General features: G+C 45.6%; 1 protein-coding gene and 1 long non-coding RNA gene across 2 annotated transcripts; one reads left to right on the top strand and one right to left on the bottom strand.

Moving 5' to 3' along the window:
* The first annotated feature begins 61 nt into the window (after positions 1–61).
* LOC120743157 (chromaffin granule amine transporter) lies at positions 62–10,458 on the top strand. Its single transcript, XM_040046736.1, has 16 exons — positions 62–2,332; positions 3,972–4,321; positions 4,565–4,689; positions 4,789–4,847; positions 4,927–5,010; positions 5,255–5,347; positions 5,755–5,844; positions 6,213–6,256; positions 7,100–7,160; positions 7,340–7,435; positions 8,005–8,083; positions 8,582–8,633; positions 9,407–9,470; positions 9,577–9,696; positions 9,771–9,904; positions 10,038–10,458. The coding sequence occupies exons 1-16, from the start codon at positions 2,236–2,238 to the stop codon at positions 10,140–10,142; spliced, it is 1,653 nt and encodes a 550-aa protein (XP_039902670.1). The 5' UTR covers positions 62–2,235; the 3' UTR covers positions 10,143–10,458.
* A 4,777-nt stretch (positions 10,459–15,235) lies between these two features.
* LOC120743097 lies at positions 15,236–16,667 on the bottom strand. Its single transcript, XR_005698054.1, has 2 exons — positions 16,204–16,667; positions 15,236–16,086 (listed from the first exon to the last, which is right to left on the bottom strand). It is a non-coding gene; the product is annotated as an uncharacterized LOC120743097 (long non-coding RNA).
* Positions 16,668–17,628: the final 961 nt, after the last annotated feature.

Genomic DNA, 17,628 nt, shown 5'->3' with positions numbered 1-17,628 from the left:
GTGTGTGTGTGTGTGTCTGTGTGTGTGTCTGTGTGCATGTGTGTGTGTGTGTGTGTGCGTGTGTGTGTGTGTGTGTGTGTGTCTGTGTGTGTCTGTGTGTGCGTGTGTTACTGAGGCAGGAAACGGCCTCTGAAACAATCAGCAGTAACACTCTGACGTGCTGAAAAGTTTGTTTTCTACGGACGCTGTGAAGAAATCATCTGAAAGGATCTTTTTAATAACTCGGATAAATCTGCTGCAAATACATGTTTGATGATTTTGTGTTTGTTGTTATTTGTTTGAATAATTTAGAATCTTTACTTGAGACTTGATTTAGACTTTAGTCTCACATTTAAACCCCTGACTTGTATTGGGGTTACTGGGATCATTGGGAGTTACTGGAAGTTACTGGAGGTTATTGGAGGTTATTGGGGATTGTTGGGAGTTACTGGTGGGTGTTGGAGGTTACTGGGGTCATTGGGAGTTACTGGGGGTTGGTCTCCACGTGGATTACTCGTTAGTCTTTACTCGGGTGTTGACTTGCTGCGTGTCTCAGTTCAGGGAACACATGTTGTGTTTGGGAGCGTCCTCTTGTTGAAGCCTAGACTCTCTGACAGGCACATGTGGATACTGTGTGTTTCTTGTGTCATCAAGTTGACCTTTTGCTGCTCCTACCTGTGTTCAGCTGTAGCTTTGATAGAGGTGCTCGTGCTTGATAATCAGGGCACCAGAATGCTGTTCTTGCTCTGTGGGTTAAATCACAGCAAACATTTCTGGCACAACTTCTCCTACTTCCAAGGTGCATGAAGAGGATTTATTTTTTATGTTTTTATTCTAATTTTATCAGTTAAATTATTCTCGCATGAGTAATGTTTATTTAATTAATTTTGTTTATTTTTTCAGCCAAAGAAGGAGTAGCATTCTAGACATCTCATCTTAAGTCTACATTTGAGAGATTTTACATTTTAGAGACATAAATTAGGACCTTTTAACTAATGTGTTCCCATGTGATGATGTCCTCTTGTTTTTAATTCCTCTGCTGGACCAACCTCCTTTTATTATCAAACTCTGCCCTTTGTCCATTTTGTTTTGTATATTCATAGTGTTCTTCTTGCGTATTTCACGCATGTGTTATTTTGAGATAGGTGGGGGTTATGTCTCCTCCCCCCCCCGTCCTCATCATTAATGATCTAGTCCAGTATTTACTTGTGTGACTTAACCAATTAACCAGTACCTACCTGTTATATGTCAGCTGGTCTATGAAGTTTTGATTGGTTATTCTGAATCTTTTTCTGTTTCCTGTCTTGTATTTAAGCTTTTTTTTTTTACAATGTTGTGCTATGACCCTGATGAAGGCCACGAGCCGAAACGCGTTGGTCAATTGTTAAAGTTGTTCATCTTAAGTGTTGCTGGAGTCCCTGCTTTGCTTGCTCTGTGGGTTTTGGTCCTGTTGGTGTAAAGGTTTGACAGCTTGTTGAAGATGCTATACTTTGGTGTCAAGCTCTGTTTTATGTGCAGCGTATTTTAAAAGACTCATTAAGGACTGTACTGCTCACAGAGGAATGAGTACACTTGTTAGTAGATAAAAGTTTCTTTCATCTCGTCACCACAACAGGCGCTTCATGTGTGACTTGGCAGATGAACTTCCTGTTGTAGCCCCAGAGGGATTTGTGTCCCGGGATCAAACCTGGGAGCTTCTGCTTATTAGGATAATGAGTAAAGCACTATGGAGCTGCCTCATGTTTTAGTAGGTACCTTCATATAATTGGCACATTAGATTAGTTAAATGGAGAGGACTGACAGGCTGTTGATGTTCAAGCTGCACAGATCCCGACAGTGCAGACAAACCTCCACGTCTGTGGTCTGCAGGCTCAGGCTGATAATAACAGCAGGTTCTGCTGTTTTATTAAAGATTAAATGTGATATGAAGCAGCTCCCAGTCTCTGTGCAGCTGCTCTTATTGCTTCAGGTCCTTCAGGTCTCGCTGCAGAAACATGTGTTTGCATAACGACTGAGAAAAGCAGCTGTTCTCCGGACTCTGGACAATACTCGACTAAACGCACAGTTATCGTCTGTAAATAAAGCTTTTTGCAAATATTTAAATGAGTTGGTTTGAGTCATGTTTGCTTTTTCTTACTGTAGAGTTTGACTCGGGTGCATGTTTGTCTTAATTTGGTGGAGCTACATGTTTTATGAACGGTGGTTTTGGTTGATCTTGAGGAGACTGACGGATGACCGGTGTGTGTCTTTGCAGACATGGCGTTGCTCCATCAGAGTCGAGGCTCACCCAGACTCGTCCTGGTGGTGGTTTGTGTCGCTCTGCTGCTCGACAATATGCTGCTGACTGTGGTCGGTGAGTAACCGGCGCACACTCCACGAAACGACGCATCACAAAGACCAAATACCAGATTGTGAAAAATCTCTTTATACCACACCACGGGAACTCTTATAGCTCGAACTCCAGCCCTGTGTTTAGCCTGTCTTTGTTTACATTTCGCTGAACTATCTTCATAAAAACTGTCTTCAAATGTCATTGTTCCTGCAGTTTAGTCACAGATTTGTGTGCAACGATCGCTGGTGTGGTAGGACTCGACTTAAGCGGCCAAAGAAGTGCAGGAGACTGATGCTGTCCAGTGTAGCCAGTGATTTATTCACCATTTTGTGACCCAAACAATATTTACAAAGAAATAAAAAACAAACTCAACTCTATAATTAACTCAGTTCAAATAAACATAACTGAATCTAAATCAGCAGAAATTAAGGTCAGACTGCACACAGCTACACTGACCTGAACCTTTCTAACACCCGAGTTCTTCTGCTTAAATCGTCCACTTAACCAAACACTTTCTCCTCTGGACTATTTCACTCAGTAGGTAAGATGAACATGATTATATTCAAACCTCTGCTACTCCTCTTTACTGGCAACATAAACTCTGTGGTGGAATCAATACATATTCAATAAATCTATTCCTCCATAAACCCTCTAAAATCAACTTGATTAAATCATAAGAGTTCTTCCCCTTCTGCACTTGGTCTCCTCCTGTGACCTCAGATGAACCCAGAAGCTATAAAGCAGGAAGTAAAACTACGTTTCCTCCTTTTGTTTCTGGAAGATAGGTAGGTAAGGTAGGTCCTAAACAATACAACAGTTGAAATAAAGAACATGTTAACTTAACAAACTTGTAGGGATTGATTTAAACCAAGATGTTATATAATCTGTAAAAGTGCAAAACATAAACAAACCCGGGATAGTAGATGTTTGCCTGTTGCAGACGACATGTGGAATATGGTTCAATCAAAACAAGAATGTTAACTACGAATATGGACAAATGGTCTTCTCAGCCACTCTGTCACAGCTGGACTCTTTCAACACTGGAGAGAAAGTAAAAACAGAAAGATTCTCGGGCAGATCTGTTTATGCAGGTGGACAGGTGTGACTGATCACCGTCACACTGAGGATTTTCAGGGAAGGTGTGCAGCTAAGAGAATAAGAGAGGACAGTAACACTTCTAAAATCCCTGAAAGAAGAACTCAAAGGATGGAGCTGCAGCCTGAAGAAGAATCTGTCCACATACTTTTGGCCGTGCAGCGTCTGAGCCGATCTGTGACGCAGCCGGAAACCTCGAGGTCGACGCCGTCGTTAGCTGTTAGACTCTGCAGAGGACACACACACACACACACACACACACACACACACACACACACACACACACACACACACACACACACACACACACACACACACACACACACACACACACACACCACCTCCTGACCTGGACCTTTACAGTGGGCTTGTATCTGCTCTCCTTTTGTCTCCGCTCAGATTGAATCTTCTTCTTCTTCGCTGCTCTTTCATCCTCATGTTTTGTCTGCACAGCTTTAAATAATTAAACATCCAGTAGGAGCTGTCTCAGATGGAGGACCACATGTTGTTGTTGTTACTGATTACAGTTACTGCCTGCTCTGAATGATCTGTCTCCGTCCTGTAGTACCGATCATCCCAACATTCCTCTACGCCATCGAGCATCCGAGTCCAGAGCCACAGACCGCCCAGCCCTCCCTGCTCCCTCTGCGCGGCCTCGATGCATCACGTCTGGGCACTGCACCCTCACGGCCCCCCTCCTCCGCCTTCAGCCTCCAGACCTCCAGACGGACCTCCCAGCGCCTCCACCTGCCTCGGCCCAGTACCGGTGCACCGGTCCAGGTTACAGGGCCGACCCTATCGGCTCTGGTGTCCCTGTTTGATAACTCGACCTTCAGCCTGACTGACGCGAGCGCCGGCACCGAACCGGCGGACCGGACCTCAGTGACCGCGGATGTGCAGGGCAACGAGACCGAAGTGGGTGGAGACCACCGATACCTGACCATCCCATCACTTCATGATCAATAATCTATCAGCTCTGGTTCCTACTGTTCCCCTCTGTTTCCTTTCTCTTTCCTTATTTTGTTTTCTCGTTTCCTTTCTTTTGTCTCCTCCTCTCTGTGATTAATCACCTTGCTCTCTCTGCCCATTTCCTCACTTCTCTCTAAACCTTATTTCGCTTCCTTGTTTTGGCTTGTTTCACACATTTCCTTTCCTTAGGGCTCTTCCTGTCTTCAGGACAGTTTGTTTCTGGAAGAAGAAAATGTTCGAGTTGGTTTGTTGTTTGCTTCTAAAGCTATCATCCAGCTGCTCGTCAACCCCTTCGTTGGTCCACTGACTAACAGGTAATATTATTATTAGCAGTAATAGTAGTATTGAAAGAGAACATGCAGACAGGCTGAACCTTCTTGTTCTGAAACTGAAGAATGTTTTTCTGTCTGCAGGATCGGGTATCACATCCCCATGTTTGCTGGTTTCATCATCATGTTTGTGTCAACCATCAGTAAGATGTTACACACACACACACACACACACACAGGTGTGTTTTCTCTGAAGTGTGTGATCCTGTGTGTCTCTGTCAGTGTTTGCCTTCTCAGGGACGTACGCTCTGCTGTTCGTCGCTCGCTCTCTGCAGGGGATCGGCTCGTCCTTCTCCTCAGTGGCAGGTCGGCACAGAACACCTGAAGCAGCAGACAGTGTTTAACAGCACCTGTAGTCTCACCTGTACATACACCTGTAGTCTCACCTGTACTCTCACCCATATGTTAAGTGAAGCAACCTCTTGCGGTCATGTGACTAAACTGTTAAATGTGGCCTGGGCGCCGGAGAGTTCTCCCTGATCTAAAGGTGTGAACAGATGCGTTCGTGTTCAGGTGCTGGATGATGACATCATGTCTTCGTGTCATGCAGGTCTGGGCATGCTGGCCAGCGTGTACACGGATGATGAGGAGAGAGGCATCGCGATGGGCGTGGCACTGGGAGGACTGGCTATGGGAGTCCTGAGTGAGTCACAAACTCAAAAGAAGTGTCGCTACAAACCACGCGAGAACGTTCAGTCTGCCGATTGGCCGCGGCGACAGAAGTGGTGTATGAACGAGTCGCCCACCTGGAGAGTTTAGTTTCACAGCTCGCTGTTTGTCCACTCTCCCAGAATATGAAGCACACCTGGCTACAGGAAGCAGCTTAGCTCAGACTTGCAGCATACACCTGGTACCTGTGTCTGATCCAGGTTGCATCACGTTCACGCCATAAACTAACTGCTTCCCCAAAGGGTCTGGGCGCAGCTGATTGGTCCACAGCCGAGTGTCACTGCTGCACAAATGAACTGGATGTTCACTGAATGTTGATTTGTCAGGTTTACATGATGCTGTTGTTTTAGCTCTTCATATAGTTTGTGTGTTGTGTTTCAGTCGGAGCGCCTTTCGGCAGCGTGATGTATGACTTTGTGGGGAAGAGCGCCCCCTTCCTGATCCTGGCCTTCCTGGCTGTGTTCGATGGAGGTAAACCTGGAGACGAGGCTGGTCCTAATGCAGGATGATGATGATGGGTGGAGCCCCTGTGGCGTCAGCACGTTTAGCTTTTTTTTTGTTGTTTTAATGCCATCGTCATCCTGATTTACCGGAGCCGCCCTCGTGTGGCCGTTAGAGGAACTGCAGCTTTTTCAGCACATTAAATCAAACACATTAAACACAGCGTGGTGCCCTTTTCATAAAATATGATCCCCTTCGAGACCAAATTGAAGTAAACAGGATGATGAGCTGCAGCTCAAAGTTCACAAACGTCCGGCTGACGTCACGGTGACCACGGCTTTGTTTAGACCAACCAAGGTCGCCAGCATCACTCCAGATTTTGTGTGTGTGTGTTGCAGCGTTGCAGTTGTGCATCCTGCAGCCTTCAAAGATCTCTCCTGGGGTGAGTCCACTTTGAAATCCTCTCATCTGTTTATCGCGTCGAATGTCCCATTGTTCAATCGGGAAGGTCAAATGTAAATATGAGACGCATTAAAATAATCAAACTTTAACATCTTATTATTGATTGAAATAATTCAGAGCTTCATTATCAGATGATGAGTCAGTGTAAAGATGTGTTCCTCCTAACAGCACCATCAGGAAGAAGGAATCACAGACACAGAGTAAGCTGGGAACCATTAAAAAACTGTCAAAGTTTGAGCCAAAAGTGGAGAAAATTGGGGAAAACGTCTGGAACCAGTGGGAAGAAGTAAAAGGAGGAAACTGAACTCTTCTAGATCAACATGTTTCATGCACGTTAATCTAGATGTTCTGAAATTATAAGGAGAGTAAAAATTTTTTGATTCTGTTCATCTGGATGTAGCGTTACATCCAGATGAACAGAATCAATGTTTTGGGATTTCCTTATCTGGATGACTGAACATCAGACATAAACATGTTTGACTTTTTCCTGGTTTCAGTGTCACGTTTTTATTTCAAAACTGAAACAAATAAAAGGCAAAAACTGGGGAAAAAACCCCCAAACAAACCCAGAAACAAACGAAACAAAAACTGAAATCTGACAAACATTAAGAAATTTTCCACTGATTAAAATTTTCAGTGACTTAAAATTTTCAAAATAAAACATGTCGGCCGGTTTCTGAGCTAATCTGAAGCTATTATACGGATCAAGAACATCTGTTTAAAGAGCCGACGGTTCTTCTGTGCCTGTTTGAATCGCAGCTGTTCTGGGTTCTCGTTGGTTCTGCATGTTGTCCAGCTTCAGCTCGTGGTTTTATGGTTTCAGAGTGTGGAGGGAACGCCGTTACTCACCCTGCTGAAGGATCCGTACATCCTCGTCAGTGCAGGTGAGGCGACTTCACCAGGTTTGTTTAGTAAAAACTGAACGTCTGCAGGTAAATCTGTCCGAGCAAATGTTCACATTAACATTTGTTTCTGCTCCACGTCTGCGCATGAAGGAGCAGCAGCAGGTGTGAAAAGTCCTGATCGTGTTGTGACTCGTGTAAATCTCTGTGTGCGTCTGCAGGGTCTCTGTGCTTCGCCAACATGGGCGTGGCCATCCTGGAGCCCACTCTGCCCATCTGGATGATGCAGACGATGTGCTCCCCGAAATGGCAGCTGGGTACGTTTTTCTGCTCGGGTCCGTTTGTGCCGACGCTGTAACGCTTTCCCCCGAGCTGCTGCCGTCACAGTTGATTCTGATGGTGGGTCACGGCTCGGGTCACTGTGAGGGTCGGCCGGGCGCAGATGCTTTTCACTGGACGTCCAGCCCGGCTGTTTCTGCTCTGACTTCACCACAGAAGCTCAAAAATGAGGTTTTCTGAAGGTGACCCAGGAGTTTCCAACATGAAGGCCACACCGAGCGTGCTCCTCAGTGTGTTCTGCGGTCATTGAGGTCGTTCTCCGTGAAGTCGCCCCTGGGGTGAGACGTTCAGCGCAGACTTTGACGTCATTCGTGAGAAACAGCCTGAGCTGGCCCGAAGAACCAGCACCATCTTCCCTCAGCACCAGTCTGTCTCAGCTCGGTCTCTCCGTGACTTCCCTCACATCCACTCAGCAGATATCCAGTTGAGGACTCGCTGGTTGGAGACATTAAAGGAGCTACCAGGACTTTGAGGAGCAGTTGCAGAACTGAGGTCTTTGTGACTGCACCTCATACGTTGACCCTAACAGGTGTGTGCTGTGTTGCAGGTATTGCCTTCCTCCCTGCCAGCGTGTCCTACCTGATAGGAACAAACCTGTTTGGTGTTCTGGCCAATAAGATGGGACGGTGAGTACTTCTGCATCTGACCACAGGAGAGGGTTTCTCAGGGTCAGGGGTCAGCCTCGGTCTGCAGAGACGTGAAACCTCTGCACAGGGTGAAGTATCAGACCTGGTGCTTAGACACCTTCAGACTCTGAGTGAGAGCTGACCTGGCAGAGCGTGTGTCAGCACCAATAAAACACTTTCATCATAAGAAACTTTATCCCGGCTCTGTTCAGAGGAGCGTTTCAAAGTGTTTCACAGGGATTAATGAGGCAAAGGAAAACCATATCGGAGCTGATCAGCACCTCAGAGATTAAGCTTACTTCTCCGGTTTTTAAGCTTTACATTGATCCGATCCTGCTGACAGATCCCTCGGTCCACACCACGTTTCCTGGGAATCTGTCCAGCGGCTAAATCAGCAGATTAACAGATTAACTCTTCAGATCCAGTTCAGACCTGACGCTGAAGCTTTCTGGTAAACCAGCAGCTGTAAGAGGCTGATGTCTGTTTGTGTGTCTCCAGGTGGCTGTGCTCCATGCTAGGGATGTTTATCGTTGGCATCAGTCTGCTGTGTGTGAGTACGACATCATCTCTTTGTTTATCCATCTTCCTATGATTCATCATCATCTGTCAGTCATCGATCCTTTCATCCACCCAAACACCAAACAGTAACCCATCCGTCCATCATTGGTTAATGTGGATCTGTGCAGCAGTGGGAGCAGGCGCTCCTCCTGACGCTCCGTCTGAACCCGGGGAGCCTTCCAGGAACCTGGTTTCCCAAAATAAGCTGGCATGCAGAGAAGAGCAGATTACATATTAGAGCCTCAAAGCTTCGAATGTTCCCATCGGGTGCTCTCTAAACTCTTCGTCTTCCACCGTGCACGCAGCATGAGCTTTCATAGATGACGAGTCAGTTTCTACCATCCACACCTGAGCGCACTTTTACTTTATTAGCCAGGTTACCTGTGCTGACGAGGATGCTGCCCAAACTAGCCCACCCTGCAGTGTTAGCACCATCACCTCACTTTAAGAAGGTCCTGAGGTCAAATCCACCAGCTTCCTCCCACAGCCCAACGACCTCCCTGTTAGGATAATTAGTGGTTCTAAATGGATCACAGGTGTGAATGATCACCTCTGCTCTGACCTGTACACCTGGAACAGGCCTGAGAACCACCTGTGATCCTGATCTAAGCAGGATAAAAACTGATGTTCATGTTCTGGGAAAGCCAACAGAACCCTCACTTCCTGTCATCCAACCAATCAGCATGATGAAAAGAGCCTTCATGTCAGGAAGCACACCTCGCGTTAAGCGTGATGTAACTGCGATGTTCCCTGTGTGTGTTTCAGGTTCCCTTTGCCACCAGTATCTACGGCCTGATTGGACCAAACGGCGGTCTGGGATTCGCGATAGGTGACGTGTGAAATGTGTAACAGCATGTTTGGTCCGCACATCTGCAGTGTTTTTACTGAAACCATGAAATCAGTGACACCCTCTCACCTGTCCTGTGGTGCTTCAGGTATGGTGGACTCCTCCATGATGGCCATTATGGGCTACCTGGTTGATATCCGCCACGCCTCCGTCTACGGCAGCGTCTACGCCATCGCTGACGTGGCGCTGTGCATGGGCTTCGCCATAGGTACCACACTCACATTCGCACAGCAGAAAGGAAAAAGCCAATGATGATATTAAAATCTCCTCCTGTTGTTCCAGGGCCATCCACAGGTGGCGCTCTGGTCCAGGCCGTGGGCTTTCCCTGTCTCATGGTGTTCATCGGGGTCATCAACATCCTGTACGCGCCGCTCTGCTTCCTGTTACGTAACCCTGCTGTCCGAGAGGAGAAAATGGTAAATAAAGCTCAGGGGTGGAGAAGAGAGTGCAGGCAGGGTGGAGCGGGTGGAGACGAGTGCAGTGAGATTGATTGGTATTCACTCCTGCATCGTGTGTGTGTGTGTGTGTGTGTGTGTGTGTGTGTTGCAGGCGATCATTGATCAGGAGTGTGTGATGCACAGGAAAAGCTACAACACAGAGAGCCGTGAGTTTCCTCTGAGCGACTACAGCGAGGAGGAGGAGACGGAGGAGTGATGCGCACAAGCTCGCCAAAACGTCCACATCGTTATACGCCACCTTCGTGTCACCTTTGCACTTCCTGATCATCATTTAGTTGGTTTAGTTCATCAGTGATGTTTAGTTTAACTCTGACTCATGCTAAGCTACTGTGAGCGATCAGAATCAGCCGATGGTGGTTGAAGCGATCTGGATGTGAATTTCAGAATCTGTGTGTGCTGTTCTTGTGTTTCCTCCCACCTGCAGTCAAAGTGTTGAAACTGTACCTGTGTCTGACCTCTGACCTGTGTCACCATTAAAACCTGCCCTAACCTGGAGAGCAGCTGCTCACCTGTGTGTGCTTACCTGTCCATCACAGTGTCAGGCTCACAGAACTGTGTGTGTGTGTGTGTGTGTTTTCATGCTTATCTTTCATTTCCTGACTTCTTGTTGCTCCTGAAAGGAACGCGGCGCTCCGTCAGCTGGAAAGGCAAACAGGAAGTGTCTGTGCAGCTCTCAGCAGTTCACACGCAGCAGCGTTATCAGTGACACACCGAGCTCAGATGTTTTGTAGTTCAGGCAGGAGGACATGCTGTCACTGTAAGCTGCTGACTCGGGTTCAGGACGTGTGTGGACCTCGAAGCCAAAGGTGAGGTCGGCCTGCTCGCTCCACCTTTTACCTGAAATCATCTCCACAGCTTCACTCTGACACGCTAAGCCTCAACGTTTCCTCACATTTCAACTCAAATCAGTGAAAGGAAGAATAATGTGTGAAGAGACGCCTCACTGCGTTACACTGCGCCCTCACAGGCTCGTGTGTGTGTAATTACATGCTGTGACAGCAGATCACAGCTGCTTCAAAACATTTCCTCCTGCTTTGAAATCTGAATAAACTCATGCAGAGCTGATCCCTGTGTGTGTGCGCTCATCAAAGGCGTGTTTGACTCAGTTTCTGATGTGGTCGTACGTGTGTAAACAGGCAGGAAGTGCTTCACCTCGGTGTCTCTGACCCCGATTGATGGTAAATAACAGAAGAAAACATTTCAAATGTGCTGCTAATGTCTCCCACAAACACGCCGCGGCGTGCGCGGGTCTCTGATCGTCCCTCGTGCGCTGACATGCTTCCTCAGAGTGAAGCGTGAGCTCACTGTGCAGTTATCTGAAACCTTTAATGACACTTCAGCTCGTTTAATGCGATGTTTCTGATGTTTCATTGAAACTAATCTGACATCTCATTAAGCACTTTAGCTTTTCCGGGCCCGCGTACGCTTCCAGCTTTCCCACCTGTGATTGTCATCACAGCTCAATCAGCCAATAAACATTTATTCCCTGTGAATGAACGACGGTACCTCCACACCGAGATCTGACTCCAGCAGGCCGTGGGCAGAGAGGTGTGTCCCAACCAGCAGCTCTGTTTTCCCCATGTCCACACTCACATGAGGCCTGAAGCTGGAAGCTGAGCAGATCTCATGTGACAGCTCAGGTCAGCTGATCCAGTTACCTTCCTTTTACAATCATCAGTTTCTACACATCTCACACCTCCAGTAAAATATGAACTCTGTATTTATTTTGTTGTGAAGTTTAGATGTTCTCCTCGTGTCTGGGTGGGCTCTCCAGCTTTCCAAACAGGTGTGTGTGTGTGTGTGCCTAGATTTAAATAGTGCTAATAAAAACAAATAAAAGCAAAGCAAATATTTCTTACATCTTGAATAACAGCGTGTACAGCAGGACATTCCTTTTTTTAATATTCATAACAAAATTATTTAGTTTGAATGAGCAGGGTCACAGCGAGGGAAACATAAAAATGCGATATAATAAGGTGCAAACAGACATTCAACAATAAAGTTTGAGTTTCTAACAAGCCTGAAAGTGAATATTTGGTGTGAGCAGCTCTCTGTCAGCTCTGTGAGGATCTTCAGTTCTCCAGACTTCCTGAAGGACAGTCGAAGCTCTTTGGATGTTTCTGCCTTTTGTTGTGTTGTCTGTCAGAATGATCTCACACTGCTGCAGTCATGCTGAGCTCTGACAGACAGAAACTCTGTGTAAGGCCCAGGTGGACGATAGATGATAACCAGTAAGACTGGTTTCTGAGTTTTACAGCTGGGGTGGACGAGGCTAAGCATCAAGCTTTCAAATGAATTAAAAGTCTGTCTTGGTCTTTCATTAATTAATAGGCTGGTGTGAAACATTGCTGCCACACCTCCCCCTCGGCCTGTGCTTCGAGGTTTCTGGTAGTTAGAATGACTCGGGGGTGTTGATTCATTTAAACTAACATAATCATCTTGCTGCAACCAGGTTTCTGTAAGGCAGAGTAAATCAATTTGTTGATCAATTATTAAGTCATGTACTAACAGAGACTTGGAGGAGAGAGACCTAATATTTAATAATCCACATTTCACTGTTTTACTCTTTGGTTCAGATGTGGATACTGTATTGTTCTTTCTTTGTGATTGTTTATGTTTAAGTTGTTTGTTGCTGGTTTTTAGTTTGTTTTTTGTCTGTTTGGGAGCTGACCAGTGTTGGGACTAACGCGTTATTAAGTAACGCATCACAGTAACTACGTTATTATTGTGGTAACGAGCACGGTAACTAGTTATTATGCCAAAATCAGGAACGCGTTACTCGTTACTGGGATTTAGATAGGCTCGTTACTCGTTACTTCGTGTGGTGGCTATCGCGGAGCTTCCACAGATTCAGTAACATTAGCAAGTGGTGGATGCAGCAGGTGGATGAAGGAAAAGAGACCCGAGGCGGCCGCCGGTCCAAGTGTGAACTGAACTTCAGGTAAGAAGTTGTGACCTGCAGTCTCTCTGGGTCAGATATGAACCAAGTTTAGGTGGAGTTTATTTTCGTTATTCTGACTTTTTCTGTACTGCGTGCTAGCTAGCATGACGGAGTTTCTATACAGCTGGGTGGTGCTATGAAGTTAATGATGTTGCACTTTATTTTGTTCATAAGTTATTAGAGTTGCCAACCGTCCCGTCTGGTATTCAGAGAAAATATTACGCGTTTCTTATTGAGGTGAAAAGGAACAGTTTGTCCCGGACTTCAGCTACAATGAAAAAGACACAAAGCTGGAGTTATTCTGTGTCTTTACTGCACAGCTGCCTCTTCTTCTCTCATCCTCTCTCCCTCTCTCTCCTGTTTCTACTTCAATCATGAAAACTGATCAATGATCAGCTGATCGGCTTTTCTCTCTTGTTTGTTTATCGCCCACTTTGCGCCGAAAGAGGAAACCAGCGGATGTCGAGCTAAACAATAGCAGCATGTTTAAGCTTGATCAGCTGTTGTTAGAATTTATTTAATATTAATTTCTAGTATCAGCTGATGTTTGCTGGAGCCACAGCTGTAAAGCTGCTGGTCATGATATGGTTTGGTTATCTGGTGAGAGGGAAACATGAAGATGAAACCAGGAGATGTCCTTACTGGATCATCAGAGCTGAACAGGTGATGGAGAAACAGGTTTACCTTTTAGGTGACATGAATGAGTTGAAGGGAAGTTATGAACTGTTTCTGAGAGACAAATAACACCAGGATCCTTTTTTATGTAGCTGACAGCTGGTAACTGTGCAGGGGCGGGTCTAGCAAAGTGTTGCCAGGGGGGCATGTAGGGCATTAACAGGGAGAGGGGGGCACAAAGACATACTTTTCTTTCTTATTCTCATTTAAAATATCTAGCTTTTAAAAAATAATTATCTGAATCTTACAACAAACGATTGATAGATTGATGCATATATACCATCAGAACAGTGAACATCACTGTCACAACAGCGTTTATTTTCATTCAAAGGCTTTATGATTTTTCCTATAATGGTGGGCTAGTCAAAATGCCCGGGCCAATTTTCTGTCCCAGTCCAGCCCTGTATGCAGCTCATCTGCAGTCTGGTGTTTCCTACATCTTCCTATTCAGAAGGCAGAATTTCTGAGTTCTGAGTACAACCGAAAGCACCACGACTGCAGTTTTTGTGTTGGATGTAAAAGGCGCACATGACGCTGTGATGTAGGCTAGAATCATGGCAGCAGTCAATGACGGTCCAGGCGTGGGATTTCTCTCGTGGAAATGTGCACATTATCTTTTCCTTTCTATTGGTAGGTGGCACAGTGCACTGTGGCAAGTAAGCAAGCTAGAAGACTGGCAAAGTTATGGAAGCAACACATTAACAAGAGAATTCTGAGTAAAACCAAAGTTACTTTCCCTAGTAACTAGTTACTTTGAAAGTAACGAGTAACTTGAAGTAACTGAGTTACTTTTGAGAGAAGTAACTAGTAATGTAACTAAGTTACTATTTTAAAGTAACTTACCCAACACTGGAGCTGACACAGTCTCTATGGAGATGGGTTTTTGGGGGGGTAGCAGGAGGAGAGAAGCTGCAGAGAGGCGTGTAAGACTGCAACTCTGCTTCCTGGTCCCAACTCTGGATAGTCATATTTTGGGGGGTTTAATAAATTTGTCCATATTTCTAGAAATGAGAGCTGCTCCATCCAAAGTGGGATGGATGCCGTCTCTCCTAACAAGACCAGGTTTCCTCCAGAAGGTTTGCCAATTATCTATGAAGCCCACATCGTTTCTGGGACACCACTCAGACAGCCAGCAATTTAAGGAGAACACGCAGCTAAACATGTCACTCTTGGTCTGATTGGGGAGGGGACCAGAGAAAACTAGAGAGTCCCACACTGTTTTGGCAAAGTTGCACACCGATTCGATATTGAATTTAGTGACCTCCGATTGGTGTAACCGGGTGTCATTACTGCCGACGTGAATTATGATCTTACTGAATTTACGTTTACCCTTAGCCAGCAGTTTTAAATTTCCTTCAATGTCGCCTGCTCTGGCCCCTGGAAGACAATTGGCTATGGTTCCAGTTTAATCGGTTTGATGTTTTTTGTTTCCTTTTCAAATGATGTTCAGTCACTGTGATCTAAGAGGTTTGACTCCACCAATGACCATTGATCCTTAAACCAGTCCAATCAATCTGTTTGATCAGCTCTGCTGGAAATCTCACATCACTTATATTCAAACCAACCTGTCTAAAACCATCTCAGGTTTGTCTAAATCATAGCACGCGATGAATCAAAAATCATTTTTCATTGAAATGAATTGAATCTGACCTTGAATACAAGGAATCATAAAGAATTATGAATGTGTGTTTATTCACTGAGACCTTTACATTAGAAAGAGCTGCACCGCCCCACATGCTGCTGAGGATGTTTACTTTCACTTTTTAAAGACACACACAGGTCCATAGCAAATAAAATATATACATGCATAATACATAAGGAAGAAAAGAAAATTAAAAAAAATCCCACAGTGTGACACAATAACATAAAGGCTAGGAGACCAGTGGCTCCATAACTTGAATAAAACCAAACTGAAGTTAGTGCAGAGAGGTTTCTGGAGTCCTTTACCCCACACATACAACTGTGCCTCAGCGTGACAGGGAGCCACTCCAACACTAACAAACATTTGCACTGCTCCACCTCGGCAACTTGAGCATCAGCCTCATTCTATCATTATACACACTGCAGTGGGTTTCTGCATGCTGCTTTCTCTGCAGCTCTTCCACAGATGAGCAGTGTACACTGGATTTGAAGAGTCCACACCTCCAAAAAAAACCCAGAATCCCCCGAAAATAGAAATTAAAGATCCAAACATGAACTCATTAATGAGTCGTTGTTGTTGTTGATCACTTCAAGAATTCATTGCGACATGCTTGATGCAAGCGTTTCCATGAGGTGAGTGGGAACATTTCTCCAAGTGGTGAAGACGGCTGAATGAAGGGCATCTACTGTCTGGAACTGTTGTCCATTTCTGGTTACTCCCCGTGCCATCCATCCCCAAAGGTTCTCAGTTGGATTTAGATCAGGGAAACGCAAGATGCTCTCTGCAACATCTGGACTCAGCTATCGGCCGTTTGATGCCCCTGTACCTCCTGAAGCTCCACTGAAGGAAAAAATACCCCAGACCACTATGGTGCTGCCTCCACTGTGGAGCATAGAAAACGTCTCAGCTGGGATCTGCTTGTCATGCCAGTAACATTGGAAACCATCAGGACCATCAAGGTTACATTTGTTCTTTTTAGAAAATAAAACTTTTTTCAACCTTTCACTGTCCCATGTTTGGTCCAAACGGTCAGTCTCAGAGCCCGTCTGATGCTTGTGGGGCTGCAGTCGGCACCAGTAATGCCCTTAATTTGGGTCGAGGATCATCCAGTGTGTTGACCGACAGCCAATTGGATCCTTCGGCTCGGTGCTGTGAAATTTCTTTGGGTCTTCCTCTTGACTTTCTTGTTCCATAACCCTCAGGACTGTTTTACTGCGTCCCACCTCAGCAGCCATGGTGCACTGACAGAGACCCTGCTTATGCAGCTCAACAACTCGACTACTTTCAGAAAGGGAACGTTTTTTGGCCTTTTTTGTCAAAACATCACAACAGTGTGACAGAAAATGGAGATAAAGTATCTGAATTTGCGGCGCAGGACTACGCCTCCAAACACGCTCCTTTCGGTTATGATCTATATATGAATGCTTCCCCAGTTCTACAAGCTGTTCGTTCTCTTTTTCGTGCCCCTCCCTCCCCTTTTCATTTTTTTCACTTCTTCACTTCTGTTTAGTACATGGGGATCTTTTTTTTCCTTTTCCTGTCCCATTTGGTTCTTTAGCCGTCAGAATTTTTGTCTGAAGACCAACAAGGAGACCCAATGGATTTACTTTGCCAAATGGATCATCACGGCATTGCCGTATTGGTCCATTTAACCTTTGTTGTTATTATTTATTTTATTTTATTTTCAGTTGTTACAGACGAGACAGACATGACTGAGGGATAGGAAAGGGAGAGAGAAAGAGGAAGGAAAAGAAAAACAGAAGGGGAGAGGGACAGTGAGAGAGGAAACTTAAAAAGAGAAAGAAGAGAAAGAAAATCTCCTGGATCACCTGTTGAGAGAAAAAGAAGAGAAAACAAGCAAAAACAACAGAGCAACATACTAAACACAACACCATCACGTTAATCTAGGGATAGACATACATGGACACTGTACACACAATCACACTCCCCAAACAAACTCTATACCCCAGGTCCAGGTACCCTCACCCCTGAAGGGGGAAAAGGCACCTAGCCAGAGCCCTAGCACGGAGGCGAAGCACCCCCGAACCCCAAGCCCCCACGCCTGCCCCGGATCCACTCAGGGGCAGCCAGGCTACCAGGCCAGTAACCTACGTCCGCCAGCACAGACCTTCCCCCAGCCCTGCTGCACGCAGCCACAAGGAGAGGGAGAGTACATGGGGATCTGCCAGGCCTGCGAGTCGCTGCCAGTCCCTTCGAGGCCTTCCCCAAACCGTAGTTCAATTCATGTTTAAGCCATTCACCTTTATCTACTAAAATGCTGTCAAACCTAAAATGAGGACGCGGGCCCAGTGAGTGAAATGACAATGACATTTTTGCACAGATTTGTCCTTTGGAAGGCATGTGGTCCTAAACTTTTTGTCAGCTGTAAAACATCTGTACGTATATAAAATTTATAGTGCTATG

This window comes from Simochromis diagramma, unplaced genomic scaffold (assembly GCF_900408965.1).
Source record: "Simochromis diagramma unplaced genomic scaffold, fSimDia1.1 OVJJ01000038.1, whole genome shotgun sequence".
NCBI classification, from domain to species: Eukaryota; Metazoa; Chordata; class Actinopteri; order Cichliformes; family Cichlidae; genus Simochromis; species Simochromis diagramma.
This window is presented reverse-complemented; position numbering and strand designations above follow the sequence as displayed.